The sequence below is a fragment of the Manacus candei genome, unplaced genomic scaffold (assembly GCF_025592945.1).
Source record: "Manacus candei isolate 608988 ecotype Guabito, Panama unplaced genomic scaffold, ASM2559294v1 h1tg000046l, whole genome shotgun sequence".
In the NCBI taxonomy this organism is placed as follows: Eukaryota; Metazoa; Chordata; class Aves; order Passeriformes; family Pipridae; genus Manacus; species Manacus candei.
This window is the reverse complement of record NW_026138094.1, coordinates 2,984,992-3,005,150: the sequence shown is the minus strand read 5'-3', so window position 1 is coordinate 3,005,150 and position 20,159 is coordinate 2,984,992. Positions and strand designations below refer to the sequence as shown.

Sequence of the window (20,159 nt, the reverse complement as noted above, 5' to 3'; positions counted from 1 at the left end):
CTTTGCAGAGAAGACTCTGTTCTCTTAAAGGAGTGTTTTATTATCCTTCTGGATGGTGGGAAGAGCTTTTTAAATGTATGAACCTTTACACCTGGCATTGGACACAAAAGTGTGGTTGAGGATATGGTTATACTGAACTTGTATACCAGGGCTCTTCATTTGATCATCTTGCTTAAATATCAGCTGAACAAGGATTTAGGCTGGGTCTTGGGTTTGGTTTGGTTTTTTATGGCAGCTTCTGTCTTGCTGTAAAGAGGAGTGTGGAAAACTCCGTTACTGTTCTTCATTCCTGAAGTTTTAGTGTGTATGGTTTTGTCAGAAATACAGCAAACATGAAAACAAGTTTCCTTTTCCTAGAGCCACCTTTGAGCAAAATTAGCTTTTGCTACCAAACCTGTAGATAATACCCTGTAAAATTTTGCCACATGTACAAATCATTCATCAGTGCACACTTGCTTAGTGCATGACTGATGCTGATGGAATGTAGATAGGCTACTTAGCAGAGTTTACAGGCTACAGAATAGGTTATTCATCTTTACTGGTTTCAAAAAATTCTCTGTCTCAAACAGCTTGATAAATATTTTCCTGAACTTCCAAGAATTGCTAATAACTGTGCTTAAATGAGTAACATTCATAATTTCATAAACATCGTGTGTGATGGGAGCCTTGGTCTTGAGATTGCGTGAGCGCATCGGAAGTAAGTTTAGTTGCTTCATTGCTATTTTTTTAATCTGCTTTTAACATTAATATTAAACATTGATAAATATTTAAGAATTTTAAACGTATTACAGGAAAATTGCCTGAGAGGATGGATGCCAACAGGAGGACTCCAAGTGTTACGTTTATTAAATGCATTTATAGAATGCAACTTGGAAGTTTTACTTAGCATAAAATTTGGTAAACCCAGATCTTCAAATTAGTGTTGATGTTATTGGCACTGCTATTAGTAAACAGAAGCACACTGTGTAATACTTTGAAATTTTCTAGATCCATTAGGTCCGTGTAGCTTTTCCAGTAGTGTTCATTACCTGTGGTAATCACCAGGGCAGATTTCAGGATGATGATTTTGTTTTGCTTAAACCTGATGTCGTACAGCTGATGTCTTCTGAGCTCTGGTCTGAAGTCAGCCCACATCACTACCCCTCAAAAAGAAATTCTGCTTGTCATCCTCCTGCCTTTCCCCCTGGAGAAACATAAACCAGTTCAGGGTGCAGGAGAGACTGATGTGGGTCTCTGACTTGATTCCTCAGCAACTCGTTTGTCCTGCTTCCCTCAGCGGAGGCCATCCACCTTCGGGAGCACTGCAGTGTTAGGATTGATGTAGATATTAGCACAGCTCCAAAAAAGTCGAGTCCATGACTTGATAAGTCATGTGAAAAACTGGTTTTGGCTTGAGTTTATCGGAAGGGAATTTCCCATTCATAACCAGGGAGTGTTTTGCTTGTCAGCCTGGAGACACATTCGATGCCTTTGGGCGCAGTGTGTTAGAGGGGGTTATAAGATGGGCTCCTCTTCTACCTGCTAGAGACAGCCCTCTCCAAGGAGGCTCTGCAAACAGGCTGACCTTTTAACAGTATTCCCTGTCTAAGTGGGAATGTCAGCCAGGAAAAACTGGTTTGATGCCTCCTGGATGTCAGTGTTATCAGTTTAATAGCTAAAAGAGGCCGTCTTGAGCAGCCACGTCATATTTATAACTGCCTTACTCAGCTGTTGCAGAAGAGAAAGCCCTTTAAGTAGGATGCAGACCATGCCAGCCTCCTGTGGGCCAGCAGCCACAGGGGCTGTGTTTGCCTGGATAGGGGTCCCAGTGCATGTGGGGCATTCAGAGTGAACAAACCAGTTGCCCGATACATCGCTTCCCGACTTGAAAATAACATTTCATCTTTTTTTTTGGTCAGCTTTCTTATTTTGGACTTTGCATTCGTGGTGTTGGGGTTAATTTTAGTAAAATTTCTCCTTTGCTTTTAAATCTTGTTTGTAGTAACACAACATAAAAATTATGATTAGGTCATTAACCAGAAAAAACCTGGCGCTCATCTGCAGGTGATCAGATGACATCAGAGGCCTGGTTTTAATTTGTGGGTAGTTCTGATTGTAACTAAAAGAGACTCGCTCCTTTTGTGGAATTGGCTGGCTATTTCCCCACATCTGGAGTTAATGAAGTCTTTGAGACCACATCAGTTGTGTTTTGCCGCAAGAACCCTTTGATCTGAAAAATCTAGACTGGCACAAGTGCAGCTTCATAACATTGCAGCTATGTTTTTGCAAGCTATAGTTAAGATACCAAAACAAGCAGGAACTATATGAAGTTATGTGTCTGTGCTAGGACTTTCATGTAGCTGTTTGGAAGGGCCTCTTTTACGTTTATATAATTCGTAACATTTTTATTATGTTAATGGCTTGTACATTTGTATCTGTAAATGATATATTTGCAGGAGTTTTTGAGTTTAATCCCCTTTTTGAGATAGCGTTTAATCGGTTTTTATAAATCGCCCAATTATGTAAAATGTTAAAATTTCAGTCTGAAGCTTTTATTTACAAATCTCATTGATAACGTTGCAGTTTAAGAGAAGTATAATTTGTCGTTGTAGGTGACTTGGCATTAATCAGAACATCTCCATGGCGGTGCTAAATGTCATAAAGCTTTGTTTCCACTGCTGTCCTGTGACAGTGATAGATTATCCATCAGCTATAGCATATGCTGTGTTATTCTGCACAACAGAGAACTTGTAAATTAGGCCCAGTTTTGCCTAATATGTTTGCAGTCTTAGGAGTGCAAGTATTTACAATTTGACAGAGTGACATTTCTGTTAAAATATGTCTCGGGCATGGAATATACGTGCATTCATCATATAGAGTAAATACATATGTACTGCGAACACTGCTCAGAACGTATTGTCATTCTGTCACTCAGGCCTGGGAAGCATCTCTATTTCACAATTACTCCATAAACTGAAAAAGTTCGAGTAAAATACTGAAAAAAAAATACTTTCCGAAAAGCTTTCTTCCCTGAAAATGTTTCATTCGTTTTGATGAAGAAATAACGTTTAACGAGCGCACAGCTGAAAGTCGTGAGCTTTGCCCTTGCCTCCTGCCCAGGTGTGCCTTTACCTGCCGCCGCTCCCATCGCGGGCTCGCCCCGACAGCCGTGCCCTGGCTCAGCGCCCCGTGCCCTTGTCCCGATCCCTGGTGCTGGCTGGGGGAGGCTGTGCCGGAGCCGTGTGTGTGCAAAGCGAGCCGAAAGCAGTGCCCGATCCCCGGGCTGTGAGAGCGCGCTGGCTGCAGGCACATGCCCGGCCATTTGTTCCGACAGCAGCGGGCTGGAAAAGCGCTTGGGAGCGGGGAGGAGGGGTATTGGTATGCAAATGGGGCAGGCCTTGCCCACTTCACTTTCTGAATATCCCTATCAGAATAGTCACCCTCCGGGAGGACAATGGGGCTTTTTTAGGGAACTTAGGCTTTTTTGTTGGCCGGCTTGGTTTTCGTGGCCCTTCTCTTGCTTGGTAAACAACATCCCCGAAAGACAAGGGAGGGATGTGAATGCCGGGCAAACATTCGTGTGCCTGGATGCGCATAGGAAGGGATCAAAATATTCCCTCTTGAATTTTGGGGCCTAGTGCACTTTGCAAGTTGCATTATATAAGCTTTAAAGTTTTAAAATTGTTCTTCATATATGCATTTATGAAGTAATGTGTTTAGCAAGTAAAGCAAACGGTTAAAAATAAAAATACCACATTTTTTACTTCATAGCAAAGAGATGCTCCAGTTTCAGTGTTATATATTTATGTTCTTTGCTGCTATTTACGTTAAACTGAATTTAAAAAAAGCAATTTATCTTTTAATACACACTAATCATCGCAATATTCAGTATATTGACCAAAATACTGGTATTAAGAAGGAGCATAGATTAGAACAACTGACTATGGGTAGAATCCTTGACTCTGTGAATGTTGGCTTTGCTAGTTTTACTTAACTTATTCCTGAATATACTTTATATTTATTAAAGTTGCTGCAGTGAAACACTTCTAATCATTGTGCTTACTTGGCATCTTACAGTTTTTAACTTGAAAAGAAAATTCATTGTTTTCAAGTTGAGAATGGCCATTCCACTGTGGTGTTACATGGAAAAATACAATGATGCTGCTTTTCTTTAATGCCAGGCCAGTGTGAAAATTATGTGCTCCATGTTGCAGTTCTGAGATTATTCCTCAGCACTTGCATGCATATATTTCTGATGGCCATCCAAGGGTGTGCAAGCTTCTGAATGGATGACACAATGGTTGCATTAAAACCTCTCCATTTGTCACTGGATGTTTTTTTTTTTTCTTTCTGATTGTTGGGATGCCAGCTAATTAAATATTCAAACAGGCATACAGTTGTTTTAAAATAAAATTTGTTTTGGGCCCAGTTGTTTTATCTTGCTTTTTTTATCTTGAGCAACAAGTCTGTGCGAGTCGTGCACTTAGAAAGCGAAATCAGCATTCAGCTTTTATCAGGCCACCTGGCTGAGTTGGCACACCAGAAAGTGTGTTGTTAGGATCATTCTACTGTAGTTCCTCTGTACTGTGGCAACTTGCTAAAAAGCAAATAAAACAAGGGCAACAAATGCTGTGGCTTGCTACACTGTTCTTTTTTTATTTGTGCTTTCTATCTGTGTCTGTGTGCTGTTATGGGGTTTTTTTAATGCACGACACCCAGTTATTACTAACGTGCTTTTATTGCTCTCCAATATTTAGGTGTATGCACCATCCCCGAGTTCTGATGATTTCAACAGAGAATCTCCGAGTTACCCATCTCCTAAGCCACCAAGCAGTATGTTTGCTAGCACTTTCTTTATGCAAGGTGGGTAAAATGACTTTAGATATATGGGTAGATGTCTCTTGTCCTTTAGGCAGAACTTTGCAGTCACTGTTCTGCTGAGTGAATGAAGATGTGTAAAGGGAGCATATTGTGCTAGAGCCTGTGAATGAGTTTTATATACTTTTAAAACAGTTAGATGAAGGGAACTGTCCGTTGATGTAAAGTTTTTCTCATGACATTAATTGCTGACTGAAATTTAAGGGGATTACAGAGCAGGCCAGATGGACAGAATTCCCATCCTTTGATTTGTAGGGCCTTCAGAGCAGCGCTCTGGAGTGATAGAGAAAAATGAGGTGGGGGCTTCTTGACTGTTCTGGAATTTGACTGTACAATATCAGCTAACAGTCTTGAGTTCTCAAAAGCTTGTATATCCAGCATGACAGAAAAAAGGGGGTTGCACTGAACAAAACAAGAGCAGAATCCATTTCCTCAGCCTCACGTCACACCATTAGCTCGTGCTGCAGGCTGAGGAGGGTTTGGAGCACACTGAAAGCTCAGTTCTCAGGGCGGGAATTCACAGAGCACTTCAGTCGGTGCTACAGAAGGGAAACTGCACTGACACACAGGCTTATGTAATGTAGTCATTTTGGTTACTTAAATCTGCTAGCATGGAATGGTTTTATATTTTTGTGGTGCTAATTTATTTTAGACTATAAATTGCTTGTTTTAGGTAAATAGATGTTTTGCTCGGAATGTTTATGATGAGTTCTGTTGAGCCAAACCTCTTATTCCTCCATCTCATTTTTTATTATTTCTTTCAGTCTGGAATTTTTATCAACCCTCTTGATTTAAATCTGGCCTTACTGAAGGTCTGTGTAATTAGCAGAAGTGCTTGGTATTTTCTCAGCTGTGGTTGGATTATATTTCAGCTATAAAGCCTCTGTTGGTTTTTTGTTGGTTGTTTTTTTTTTTTTTAATAAATATAGCAACAGTGGTGATGGCATGAAAATAGAAGTTACAGTGTAAACTGGTCACGATTTCCCTGCTGATGTTAGTCTCAGTAGCTGAATACTGTATTTGTTTAAAATAATTTTGTAAAGGAAAAGAAAAATCAAGTACTCTTCTTCATTAAATGTATTTTTCTTGTTTTTCTTTTTTTAATTAAAAAATATTTTAAAAAAAGATGGGACCCACAATTCTTCTGACCTCTGGAGTTCATCCAATGGCATGACCCAGCCTGGCTATGGTGGGATGCTGGGAGGCTCCTCTTCCCACATGTCCCAGTCCGGCAGTTACGGCAGCCTGCACACACATGACCGTCTGGTAAGACACACAGCACGGATTAATCTGTTTAGACTTGTGTATGGAGATCTAACTTACAAGAATTAACTTCTTGTTTGCTGCTCTTGTGTGTCATTTAAAAGCCCAGTTGTTGGAAATCTCAAACTTCGTGTATTAGATTTATGTCCTTTTAGTTATGTCTGTTGTATAAATAAAAATCTGTGGCTGTGTAGTGGTCTGTTCAGAGGATGGATGAGTCCCTTCCTTCTGTAATAAAGAAGTGGGTGTTGTATATTTGGTATGTTAAACTATCAACATTTATTTAAGGACTACTTAATGTCTTATCCCTGTTTCTCTTCTTTCTAGAGCTATCCCCCGCATTCAGTCTCACCTACAGATATAAATGCCAGTCTTCCTCCAATGTCCAGCTTCCACCGTGGCAGTACCAGCAGTTCACCTTATGTAGCTGCCTCACACACTCCACCTGTCAATGGATCAGATAATATTCTGGGTAAAATGTTCTTCCTGGCTTTTTTTTTTTCTTTTCGTTTTACAAGACAATGAAATTTAGGGCTCCATGACACACAAAATTAGTGAGGTTTAAGTTATGGCCTGCTTGTAGATCAGGGGAGATTCACCACTGTGATATTTCTGTCCTCAGGATGGCCGAGGTCAGGCAAACCATTTCTCAGTCAGCTTAAGAGTACTGGTTTACTTGCTTTCCCAGGCAATCCTATGCTCAGGGATTGCATCCATCTGACCTAACAGCAGTTCTCCTTCTGTAGTTCAGTGCATGCACGTGTCCATTGAGGTAGTGCTGGTGTTAAAGGTTTCAGAGCTGCTGTGTCACCAAAGCACTGCCAGAGAAAGGCAGGAAGGCTGTTCCTTTGGGGAGCTCGATAAAGTGCATCGTAAATTCCTCCCTTAACTGTTTTAGAGATTACTGAGTAGCCAGGATGGTGGCTGGTTTAGTCTCCTCTGTGCTCACCTAGGGAGCATGAAATACAGGCTGTTCAGCTGTGCCTTGCACATAGTTGCACCTTTTAAGATACTACAGTAAAAATCAAATGTCGTGGATGCCCCTTACCAGTTCGATATGATTTGCACTTAGTTAGGGGGACTATGTTGACTTTGAGTTGGGAACATATTTTACATGAAGATCTTCAAACAGAACCCTGTTAATGAATCTGCATGGGAAATTCAGGCTGGAAAATGCAAGTTTGCCACAAAGTTGCAACAACAAGCGTTGCGTTGTTTGGGTTTCTGACGTGAATTGCTTACATTCATGTTAAATACATTTTTTTTTCGGCTTTAGAAGTTGATAATTGGAGAAAGAGGATTTGCTTTTAAAGGATCTGTCTTCTCCAGCAAAGCAGATATTTCGGAGGATTCAGTTCCTCTCTGTGTTTCCAATTGGCAGGGCTTCAGACTTCCTCTTGGCTTAATGGTGTGTGGAGCAAAAGGGCACGCAAAGCTGCTGACATGCAACTAAGAGCAGGGATGACAGAAAGCGTGGTGGATAAGAGCTTTTCAGGGACATTTTAAAATAAAGATGAGAGTACAACACTGGGAATTAGAGCAGGGGGAGCAGGGAGGCACACAAGGAACTATTCTGTGAATTTGGCTTTAAGAATTAATTAAACATGCAGCACTTTAGTGATAACAGTTTAGAAATAAGCTGCAATAATGTAATTTTCTGATTTTGATTTTTCTTTTCACATTTCATTAAAATTAGACTGTGATCCTAGAAAATAATTTGTCTTTTTTTAACTGCTTTCACTTGTTGGTTCTTAAGTTATCACGGTGATACTGTGTTTGACTTTAAAGAGGAGACCATCTAAATGTAAATCTAATTGTTTTAATTAAATTTTTAAGTCTAATGAGAACTGATTCTATTGACACTGACTTCCTCAGAAAATCCATTTAAAAAGTGGTTGCTTAACTCTATGTGATGAATAAAATAATAAAAGTAAATAAAATTTCAGCTTTAAAAATAAGTGTTGGGTTTGCTTTCCACATTACAGGAAACAGAGGAAATGGTGCTGGAAGCTCACAGACAGGTGATGCACTTGGAAAGGCATTGGCATCTGTAAGTAGCAGTTAGAATATTCAGATCTGAAACACATATTTAGATCACTGCATCCGTTATTTATGCATCATTGATTTTATAATATCAAATCAGGAGTTTCCATGTATGAACTTAAAACAATGTACTACGATACAATTTCATATACTAGAAAAATGCCTTTTTAAAAGCAAGTGAAAAATGCATTTATTTGTAGAAGAGTCACTCAGACTTCCTTTTTCTTCAGGTGATCAAAAAATTTAGGGCAGATGCAGTTTAAAAAGTTGGTTAGACAAAGTAAAAGATAATCATAAAAAGTTAAGGGATTTATTTTTAATTTTTTTCTGTAGTGTTCTATTTAAAGCCAAATATTTTTAATGTTACTCTTAGAGCAGTTCCTGCCTCAAGGTTTAAAATGTTTTCTTAGTGGCCTTATAAAACTGAGAGGTTTTGAATGGTCTGTTGTATAGCTGTATTTTATGGAACAGCCTTTAAAATGTTGTATATGCGTAAATTTAAACTCTTAACTCTTGCTGGAATAATTTGAAACATGGCAAATATCTTCAGTCTGCTGTAAGCTCTGTTTCCATATGCATGCATACAGCAATTATTTTTTCATTAATACAATCAGATGTACTTTTTAGAAAAGAGTAGCAGAAATTTCAGGGTTGGGAATGGTGGCTGGGGAAGCACTTTTTTATTTCCTGTACGGAGGAAAGAGGGAGACTAAGTCTGATATAAAGGGTAGAAATGACTCCTTTGCAGCCCTGAATGACCATTCCTGCGTTGGGTTCTGCATCCCTCACCTCATACCAGTGAATGCAAATGTGCATATCCATGCAGCTCCTGTTACCCTCGTTGCATCCCTCAGAGGGTCATATGTTAGAAGATTACCAGATCTGATAATGTCTGTAATGTCCATATTGGGGAGGAGAACTCTGACCTGCCGGCTTTGAGGAGAAAAATGTCCCTGTTGCTTTTGGGGATTCAGCAAGTAGATAACAATTCTGGAGTCCAGAGGGCAGTTAACACTCTCTTGTCTGTTTGAGACCTGTCAGAAAAGAACAGGGATCGTTTTGACTCCTAGAAATAGCAGTGCTTACATACTGCAGGCTGTTTCTCTGCAGATGTATTTGGGTGTCTGCTGTTCCGCAGCTGGAACAAAATTTTGTTGTAAGTCTGACGCACTGGCCAGTTAGACCTGCAGGACTTTGTGACATTTTCCACTGCTTTCCTTTTCTAAATGGTTTTCTCGTCCCTTCAGGTATTTTTGTCCAAGTCACTAGCTGAGAAAGCCAGGCTGATGTTTTGAGGAAAAACTCTAAATATATTGCGAGTGGAAGTCAGGGCAGAAATGTTTAATCTAACTGGTGGGTGGGCCCTGGTTGTCATAGAAACTTGTTTCTGTCATCCTGTGTTGTTGCTTGGCAGGAGCAGCCAGGTCATTCCATAAATCATTTCTGTCATAGCTGATGGTGATGCATTCCATCTGCTCTATCAGTGCATGCCATAGTCTGCACACTTCAAATCCCTCGCCTCATCCATCTGCTTCCCCCGCACCACGCGCACCCCGCACACTCCTCGGGCTCCTTCAGCAGGGAGCACAGCTCGGGGCTGTGCAGAGGAGGGAGGTGGGCTCTCCTGCAGGTGAAGCTGGCACACGTGAATTCTGATGGCTAGTAAATCAAGAATATTCTTCTGCTTGAACAAAGTTTTGTTCAAATACTGCAATTGTCTTGCCTTTTTTTTTTTCCCCTCTTAAGATGACACTCTGTTCCTCTCTGTTGGGATTTTAAATGCTGCCACTGCAACTATTGAGAGGAATTTCTAGTTCTAAAATTCTGTTGATGTACATCTGACAATAGGCCTTTCATGTGCGAAACATCAGAGGATACGACATTTGTTCTTCAGTTTAGGTATTAAAGACCATACAGAATAGTATGTGATTAAACATGTAAGGCCAGATAATACATTTGCAAAGGTTCTTTTATTTTAGGTTTAAGCCTGGATAATTGTGGTCTTAATCTCAGGGTAGGCAAGAAAGAGAATTGTACATGAAAGTATTTACACAAAGTTCCCAAAGCCCTGTGGATTATGCATTAGTTTGGATAATGAACTAGTATAGATAGAAAGAAAAGAAAATCTGGGTATTCGTGCCATTTCTAATGTGTTTCCCTGAACATTTGCCAAACAATAACCCTTTAAGATTGTGCCCATGGAGGGTTATATGGCAGGAGAAACATCTGGTTTATTTCATTGCCTAATGCCAAATCAAAACACTTGGTCTTTAATTTAGAGGAGATCAAACAGGAGGACTGTTTAACTTTGTTGATTATATCAGACCTCTTTGTGATAACTTATGTTTTGATTCCTACCTCAGCACTGGGGTAAAGGCCTTTGTACCGTCTCGGTAGTTAAATAGCCACTGGTCCCTTCACAAAAGAAAAGAAAATGTAGGGAAGTTGACTTCTAAAAGTAATTCATGAATTAAGTTTCTTTGTTGCTTTAGACTCAATAACATTAGCATAACAAAGCCTAACTGAAATGTACACTGTAGTGTTTAAAAAATTGGACTAACAGCTCTGAGGTTTGGCTCTGCAGGCTCTCAATTGTGCAGCTTTTGTCTAAGAGCCTTTTCATTAGACCCTGGCATATTGGCACCCCGCTGATTGGAATGGACCATGACTGATAGGAGGAGGAGTCTCATTTGTTGCAGTAAAATGAGTCATGTTACCGTTTAAGCCTGGCAGAAGGTGTCAGGGTTGTTCATCATTGGTCATTTAACAGCACAGCGGCCAGGGACTGCATGAGAATGAATTCTGACCCATGTTTTAGTCGTGGCTTTGCTAGACTAGAGATTTTCCCTCTTAAAAAGTACAGCAAAATAAAACTGGCAGGTAGAGTGGTGGAAAACAAGCAGTTTGCTTTGAAACTTCATGGCCTTTCTTTGATGTTATTTTAATTTTCTGTATCTTATCTGTCTGGAACTCTCTACAGTTCTTATACTGACACCCAAGACTTATTTTTATACTGATGTACAATGCATGAATTTCCTCCAGTAGTCTGAGGTAGTTTGTTCTTCTAAATATATTTTCTTTCTAGCGTGTATGAAAAGGAGGAGGCATTTCCATTAGGGAACCGATGGTCTTTTCTAATGGAAAAGTAGGATAGACCAGGAAGGAGCATGTGGTCTATCAAGTCCTGGTTTTGTCAGTTCAAAAAATACAATATGGAACTTAATGAAGTCCCAGTTTATTGTCAGCTAAATGCTGAAATGTCATATTGTCTGTGTGAAGAGACATCAACCACACTGCCAGTGAAGATTTTTTTGACTGCCATCTGATGACTAACAAATCCTGGTCTCTGCTCAAGTAAAACAGGTTTGAACCGATGACCTATAAAAATATGTTCTGAAGCCCACAGTCAGCCTCTAAATCTATTCAATTCCCTTCATAAAATGAATTTTCCCAGGGTCTTGGGATTTTAATTTTTGATTAAAGCTTTTAAGCATTATGTCTTTTGCGTTTATCAATAGTTTTTAATTTCATTAATAGCAGGGAAAGAATTGTTGTAAGTTGAAGGTTAGTATCTCAAGGGGCCAACTGATCCAGAAATAAGAGAGAAACGTTACAATACATGTAGCATGCTGCAATACATTGCAAGAGGAACAGAATTTCAGGTGTTTTTTTGTTTGGTGGGTACCAATAAAAAGAACTTGAATGGTTTCTTGATATTTTCTCTTGTGGAAGATTAATTTTTAGAAGATAACATGTGTTGACTGCTAAAATCTTTTCTCTCTCTAAAGTTTAGGAAGTCATTATTCATTGGCATTTTCCTGAAGGTTTGTTTGATATAATTAATTATCTGTGTACTGTGAACTCTTACTTATATCATTCCCCTTCAGTGACAGAAAGGCTGTAATTTCTGCTGCTGTTGAATTAGAAGGAAGGTCACTTATACTTGTGTCCCTATCAAATACAGGCTGTGCTTATTTGGACAGCTGCTTGAAAATGAAAGTTCTCTGGACAGTTTTAGAGCCTTGAGTGTAATAAAGCAGAGCTGTGATTGAAGGATCAAACTGGGTTTTTTGTTGATCCAGAACCGAGAGTGACAATTAAAGCATGAAAAGGAATCCTAAAAGTGCTTTCCCCCCCCCCCCCCGTATATTATAACATATACTGATACACAGTCTCTTTTGTCTGTTGTCAGATTTATTCTCCTGATCATACCAGCAGTAGTTTTCCATCAAATCCATCAACACCAGTTGGATCACCATCGCCTCTTACAGGTACAGACCAGTCATTTGCCAGTAACTTGTTTGTTGTTTTGCAGACGTCCTGTTTGGAATCACAGTGAAATCAGCACTAGCTGCCTTGCATAATTACTTGTATATTTTGTTTATTTTTCCACTGTACTAAACTGAGATTTATAAATCCAGATTCTGAAATATATTTTGTTATGGGCATTCACTTAAATCCTGGCAACTGGCTTTGAAAATTAGCATCTTAAAATAATGTTTGAAAGCATTGACTGACCATATACCATCACAGCTGTAAAGATATCTGTGCAGATCTGCACTGTTTGGGAGGAATAAGAGTGATTTGATTGGGTTGTTTTTCTTTTTTAAAGCTATATGTTAAAACTCTGCGGCAGCTCTCGGTGACAAACACAGCAGATGTGTGTTCCCTCTAATGAAAATATAGTAGGCTATGAGACTCTCCAATTTTTCCACAAGATAGCTTTTCATTCATATCTTTCATGAATGCTTTCATTCTATGGGAGAAGAATTTCTGGCATTTTTCAAAATAAATGCCCTGTGTTGCAGCCACCTCTGTCACCTGTGCTTTGTGTGTTTGGAGAGCGAATGTGGGAAGCAGCATTCCAGTGTGGAGATGAACTGTGGGCAGCTGCCTACAGCTATTAGTGGGTAGTGCAGCTTTCACAGACACTGTGGCCTCAGCTGTCTAGTAAAAGTTGAACAGCTGTTCTCCATATAGAGAGGGCTGTGAAAGCTCCATTGACTTAAATTTGTTGTTTAACAAAGAACTAGAATTACAAGCAAGATGATGTAACTTTAACCCTGTTCTTTCCCATAGTGCAATTTGTTAAATTATTTAACGTGTATACAACAGTCTGTTTCCCCATTCTCTGCTGTTTAATATATCCCTGCAGGCTTCTGGCCATTGGTCACCTCTTTGCAAGGGTGTTTTGCTTTTTATAAAACAATAACATTAACTTAAAGAGAAGAGGGTACAGAATGAGCTTAGCTGAACACTTTTGTAATTTGGGTGAATAAATTAGTAGAGGTATTACATGCAAAATGCAGTCACAATCATATGGATGGGAATATGGATATTTATATATGCAATGTCACTCAAAAGTTTCATAATTCATACTTCACTCCTGTTTAATGGACACTGTTCTGGTTTTCTGTGGACATAATGGATTAATGAATATCTGACATGGCTTACCTGAGCAGCTGCTTTGGGCATTTCTTTTCTATTACTGAATAATCCATGTTGAATTGAGTAATGATGGGATTAATGGGATTTTTGATTTAGTGATTACAGTTGACAAAAAACGTTTTGCCTATTCTGTTGTACTGAAAAGGCAGATCAGACCAGAAAATTATTATTATTTTCTTTTTAACATCAAAGCAAATACTGAAAATATTTTATGGCTGGAAGAAATAAGTTCTGACATTTAAAAGTATTTAAAATTTTAAAGATCCCAAAGGGGTTTTTTTCCAAGAGTTCCCTGATTAGATACCACACCTCATTTGGTAAACATGAAAGCACTAGCTGATTTCTGGGTTTAGAATACAAATTTGAGGTCCCTAAAATCAGTGTTTTCCCTTTGCTGTTTTTACCTTTGCCTGTTGCAACCTGTGTCAAATGTGAAACTCTCCAAAATTCACACTTTGATTTGTGTTCCTTATTCTGGATTATGATGGCTAAGACAATAGTAGATATAAGCAAATAATGCTGAAATCCTTCTCAGGCTCAAACTTAGCATCTGCTTCACATTTATACCCTCCCACCCCCTTTAATTTCAGTGATATAGAATTTATCAAGCCTGTGGTAAATTGCTCCAGTAGTTAATTACCTTCATTTATGAATCTGGACTTTTATCTTTATTCCCAGATGAGTCACTAAGAACACAGTGAAGCACAATGTGAAGTAATTACTACTGCATTTATTGCTATTTATACTCCTGGTAGCCATTTTCCGTCTTGACCCAAAAAGTTATTGCAGATAAAACAAATGCTTTATGTGTACTAAAATGATATATTTTGGAGCATTTTAGCCTTCATTGGCACTTTCCCCTTTTGCAGTCAGGTATTTGTTTAGTTGGCATTCTTAGTATTGCAGATTTGACTACGTCATAATTTAGCCATCCTTTAATTGTAAATTACAGTAGGAGTGCTCTGTTTACCAGGGAAAGCACTGAGAGACAGGAACATCAGGAGATGTTGGGGTTCATGATCCTGTGACTGAACTGTTGGGCTGTTGGGTTGCTGAATGAGGATTAATGACATAGTTAAGTAAAAGCTTGAAGAACAACTTGATGAAAACCCCCAAGTATTATGAGACAATAGTGTGTCTCTCATCTTCCCTGCCCTCATTTAATTTCTAATTTTACATAAACATGCCCAGAGCTGAGCTTCTTGCATAGTTTTAATGATTGTATGTGTATACATATGTGAAGTTTATATAGGGATCTGAATGGTGGGAGCCTTGGTATTTTAAGAATCCTTCTCCCAGGATCAGAGGTATTCAGAAGGGTTTGGTGGGTTCTGAGGATGCAAAGCCAGCCCTCTGTGGCTCTCAGTATGTGTTTGAAAGGGGAGCCAGAGGATTAGTGTTGGGGAGACTCAGAGTAGGAACAATACTACAGTGATTGCTGTCGGTGACCCCTGTAAATCCTAACACTTGCCTGGCTTATTTGTGTTTTTCATGCTGCTATGTTGGTGCTGCACTAAAAGCTGCAGTTGTTAATTGCAGGGCTCGTGGTGCCAGGATGCTTTTTAACATAATTGGTGGATTTCATGCACAAACTTCTAGGAGGGGGAGTGGAATGAGGCAAGCAGGAAATCGGTGCCATCTGGCAACCTGCGCAGACAGGGAGGCCCAGTGCCACAGTGCCACAGTGCCACCGCTCGGAAAGAGCCCCGCCGGGCCGAGGTGTGGCTGCAAACTGCAGGTTGCACTTGGGCTGGGCCTCGGAGAGGAGGAGTTGGTTATTCCCTCCCCTCTTTGCTTTTTGGCTCACAGTCCCACTCGGAGTTTTGTTCTGCTGCAGAAACAGCCCCTGCTTCCATGTGGGAAACCCAAAGGAACGTGTCTGGCGAGGGGCACAGGCTCTCTGTGTGTTTGCTCTCCGATGCCCAGGTGCCGGCCTGCAGGAAGCAGCACACTCAGCTGTGTCCCAGTGAGAGCTCCTGCCCACCCTCTTGTCTCTAAAAATGGACTTTTGACTAGATAAAAACTTGAATGTTTTGCTGAGCCAAAATACTCTCAGGTTGTTTCATTAATGCTTTGCAAAATAACTGGGACTCCAAACGTAATTCCCAAGTTCAGGAATGAAAATAATGCAGAAGGAGACTACAGATCCAGACCCAGAATAGCTGTGTGAAGTGAAAATTGGTAATTATAAACTTACTCACTGAACTCCTTATGTTTTAAAAGAGAATTCCAGCACAATTATGGCAGCTCTGGACTTTTATGGAATAGGAGATTTTTATTATTATTTTTTAATTAGAAATGAAATATTTAGGTATTTTAATAGCTATGCAAGCTGTTCTCTTTTTGTTAAATAAAACCTTGTCTTTAAAAGGTAACTACTTGCAGCTCTCTGAACAAAGGAACTGTAATGTTATTAAAGCTTTTCCCAGTTTTCCAGACGTACAGCCCTGGCTGTTATTGAAAGAACAAGCCCACAGGCTCTTCCTTTAATGAGCTGCTTTGGATTGTATGTCCATAATTTATTAATGTAATTGCTTTATTATTACATTTGTATGGCTGAAAGGAAGCTGTCTCTAATGGCCATAGAATTTCATGTAGTATCTTTATAAAAGATGCATTATTAGTTGGTGAGAAAAATGCATGTTGTACTACTTCATGCTTTGTGTTAAAAGTACTGCTTTATTAGTTATTGCATTTCACATCTAATTATTTTTAAAATTTACATGGTAATTAGGTATATTTATGTCAGACTAGAATGGATATGTATTTGAATTTGCAGTGTATAGGTAATATGGATTTAATTGTTGATTTGTTGCACAATCAATGACTTTAAGCTGCTGTTCTACTTTAAATGTATCTGAAATAACAAATGAGAATAACTTAGGTGTATTTTTACTCTTCTAAACTTGGAATGCATTATCATCTAAAATGGTGTAGTGTAGAACTAGACAAGATAAAGGAAGCTTTTAGATCTAGTTTTAAATTTTCTTGTTTAGTAGACAGGTGTCATAAAAATGGTTTTCCAGTTATCCTTAATTTTGTGTGTATTTGATCTCTCTAAATATGTTTGCTGTTTATCTTAACACTGTTAAAGATACACCTACATGTAGTGAACAGAATTCAGCAGGTGACACAGGGAGAAGGCAGGTATTTCAGGTACAGGGTGTGGGTGCTTAGTCCACGTTTTTAATGTTGAAGTACTTGGAAGGTGTCACTGCTTTGTCCTTGACAGTGTGTCTGTCCAACCCTACAGATGCCAGGATATGAAAATTATCTCTCAGTAAGGCAGAATGAAGGAATTTGTCCTCCTTTGTATACCCATATGCCAGCTTACCTTTATGCAGAATATGTTGGGTTTAATTATGTTGAGATCCACTGTGCCTCTGCTTCCCACTTCTGCTGTGTGAACCTGTGCACTAACCTAGACAATTTTGGCAGGTGCCAGTCAGTGGTCCAGGAGTGGAGGACAAGCCCCCTCATCTCCCAACTATGAAAACTCTCTACACTCCTTGGTAAGAATTGTTGAAAGCAACATAGTACTTTTTGCTTAAGAGTTGAAGGCTTGGTTTTGTATAAATCCTGCATATCATTAAAGGAAACAGTAGGATAGCATTACAAATGAATTCTTTGCTAACAAATGGCCTGTTCAGTTGAACAATATAAGACGTGCAGGGTGTGTCTTTCACCATCTGTTCCTTGGGCATCAGGCTTCTGTGCTGAGGACAGCTGGTGCTAAAGCGCTGTTATGAGATTCTGGTACCTTTTCACAAATCCATAGCTAATTCTTATCTAAAGTTCAGTCTGGAGAAAGATAAAGACTTCATGCCTCCGCATTTGCTTGTCCTTCCCTCTCTCTCCCTCAAATGGTTGTCTCTCGGGCTTGTTTGCATTACATCGTTATTAAAATATTAATACATTTTATTTGCAATTATTGTTTGTTATTGAGGAATGTTCATTCATTAATAAAACATCTTACAGAAAAACACACAGGCAGTAATCTGCAGCATTGTAAATTTTCTTCTTTTGAGGATTCAGCAGAGGATTTAAGTTACTGACTTCCTACTTACATTTATGATACAGCATCGGGAAGGAAAGGGGGAAAATTTGAGGGAAGGTTTTGATTACCTGTTTAATATTTCTAGTTTCCACAGATGTAATTTCTTTTTTTCTGTCTAACAAGAATAAAACATAAGTTAAATCAGATTTCTTTTCTTCAGTATTTTTGCAATTAAATATAATTGTTATATACATCTTACAATCCTAGCATAACTGCAGTGTTAAATATTAGCCTTTTCTTATCTTAATATAATCAGATCTCTGTTGCATTAACTTGACTAACAATTTATTGCTGACATGCACATCAGCTGTTTCCTCACCTCTTTTTTGAATTAATCTTAACCTGTGCTTTGCTTCCTGTTCTGTCTTGACTTTGCCAGAAAAATCGAGTTGAACAGCAACTTCACGAGCATTTGCAAGATGCAATGTCCTTCTTAAAGGATGTCTGTGAGGTACTATTTCACTTTAGATGGTGCCTTTTTGTGTTTCAATTAACGCTTCCTTCGGATTCCCCATTAAAAACTTAAATTAGAGTAGTGTATGACCCATCTTTTTACTTCAACATCCTGCTCTTTCAGTTTCTAGAGAGCTGCAGTGTCAGAATTGGTTTTGCTTTGGAGTTGTTTTTTTTTTGGTCTTCCTTTGAAAGGAAAGTAATTTTAAGACAAACTTTTCTACAGTAGCACAAAGAACTCGCTTTTATTTCTGAAATATCAAATCCGTTTGAAGATCCATTTTAAAAAATGATAACTTAAAGTTTTGTCCAGTTCTTTTTGTAATACAGGTTCTCAAAAAGCCACTGCCTCTCTTAATTGTTTCCAAAGTGGTGAGGCTGATTTTGTGATCGTTCTGGCCTGCATTAGATAGCTTATTTTGTAGCAATTCTTTTTTTCTTGTTCATGCCATGTAATAGCAGCTGAGTAGCATTAACCTTATAATAAGCTTCACTCTTAAAGCTGCCACCTATTTGTGGAATGAATGCTATCTCGAGCAAAAATCTCCAGATAATATTTTCTTTTTCCTGTTTGTTTGTAGTGCTGGTAGGTGCTCTCTGATACTATTTTGATACTGCATTTCATCTTCTGCCTTTAATATCTCTGAGGTAGAATCTGTTACACCGTAAGGAGCCTGCAGCTTTATCCAGTAATGGCTGTTCCTGTCCCTCTTGCATCCCAACAGCAGTCCCGGATGGAGGATCGCTTGGACAGACTGGATGATGCCATCCATGTTCTACGAAATCACGCTGTGGGGCCTTCAACAAGCCTGTCAGGTGGCCATGGAGATATTCACAGTTTATTGGGACCATCCCACAATGGGCCAATTGGGAGCCTGAACTCCAACTATGGAGCATCCAGCCTTGTAACAGCCAACAGACAAGCAGCCATGGTAATGATGCTCTTAAACATATTTATGCAAAGCAGTTACAGCTGATGCATTTTAAGTTATCACAGAGCCTAGTGAGTTAAAACTGGGCTGTAAGACTAATATTTACCAGGAAGAAACCACTCGAGATTCCACTGGAGGAAAAGATGGCAGACAGCTTGCACCTGCTATGGGTTTCCAATTAGACTGTTGGGGTGGGGGTGGACAGAAATGAGGGAGAGGAAAAAGATGGGAAAACTTAGACTTTGGCCTGGTCAGTGGCCCATAAAATCCTGCTGTGACCATATGCAGAAAGCTGAAACTTTCTGCTGAGAGCGTTTCAGCTTATACATGCATTTTTTCCAGATGTGTAATAATTGGCAGAACCGTTTTCTCCTTGAAATGGTGAATAGGGAGATTGAATGGGAAAAGCAGTCAAGAAGGACTGAATTTCAAGTGTTCTGGTCTGGAAAAGCTGTTTATTGTAAATTGGAACTAGTCTTCAATAGCAGATGCTGGCGGAGGACTGGGAGGAAGCTGTTGGAATGTGGAACCATAGTGTGCGCAGGCTCAAAATTTAAACATTTTTTTATAAATGAAAAGGAGTTTGAGCACAGCTGTAGTGTAAGTAACAATGGAAAGGAAACAACTTTTAGATTAATCCCCAAGAAGAGTGAAATAATTCAATCCATCTCTTTTAGTTTCTTTAAAAATGCGAACTGTTCTGAAAAAATGCAGTTGAGCTTTTTATAGATCAGAAATATGCTAAAAGCATTACACAGTAAACGAATCTATTTGTAGCATTGCTCACTTCCCTTTTTCTTCCTTTTCATTCCTCCCCTCTCAAAAATGCTTAAAGGAAAAAGAGCTTTTAAAAACATGCTTGTTTTAGTGGTGCCATGTGTTTGCATGTTTACAGCGTAATTTTAAAGACCAGTTACATGCTGTGAAATTTTCTGTTATAAAACAGATTCACAGCTGGGTACTGTGTGATCAAGGCAAAATTTCACCTATCATCAAAATAATTAGGTACCCCAATTGCTGAAGGGTTTGTATTCTATAAAACAGAATTAGTTCCAGGCTCTCCCATTCGCACGTCACACATCCATTTATATTAATTTCGGGACCAC

General features: G+C 39.1%; 1 protein-coding gene across 14 annotated transcripts in view; it reads left to right on the top strand.

Moving 5' to 3' along the window:
• The window catches only part of TCF12 (transcription factor 12), a 163,466-nt gene that overhangs the window by 127,888 nt on the left and 15,419 nt on the right, over window positions 1-20,159 (top strand). For 8 of the 14 annotated variants that reach the window (XM_051797039.1, XM_051797040.1, XM_051797043.1 and 5 more), the window contains 8 exons: window positions 4,737-4,842; window positions 5,984-6,123; window positions 6,448-6,592; window positions 8,106-8,170; window positions 12,356-12,434; window positions 17,050-17,123; window positions 18,048-18,119; window positions 18,847-19,053. In XM_051797039.1, coding sequence (XP_051652999.1) covers window positions 4,737-4,842; window positions 5,984-6,123; window positions 6,448-6,592; window positions 8,106-8,170; window positions 12,356-12,434; window positions 17,050-17,123; window positions 18,048-18,119; window positions 18,847-19,053 — 888 coding nt within the window. The remainder of the gene's footprint in view (window positions 1-4,736; window positions 4,843-5,983; window positions 6,124-6,447; window positions 6,593-8,105; window positions 8,171-12,355; window positions 12,435-17,049; window positions 17,124-18,047; window positions 18,120-18,846; window positions 19,054-20,159) is intronic. The other 6 variants (XM_051797048.1, XM_051797047.1, XM_051797052.1 and 3 more) reach the window with 3 other exon arrangements.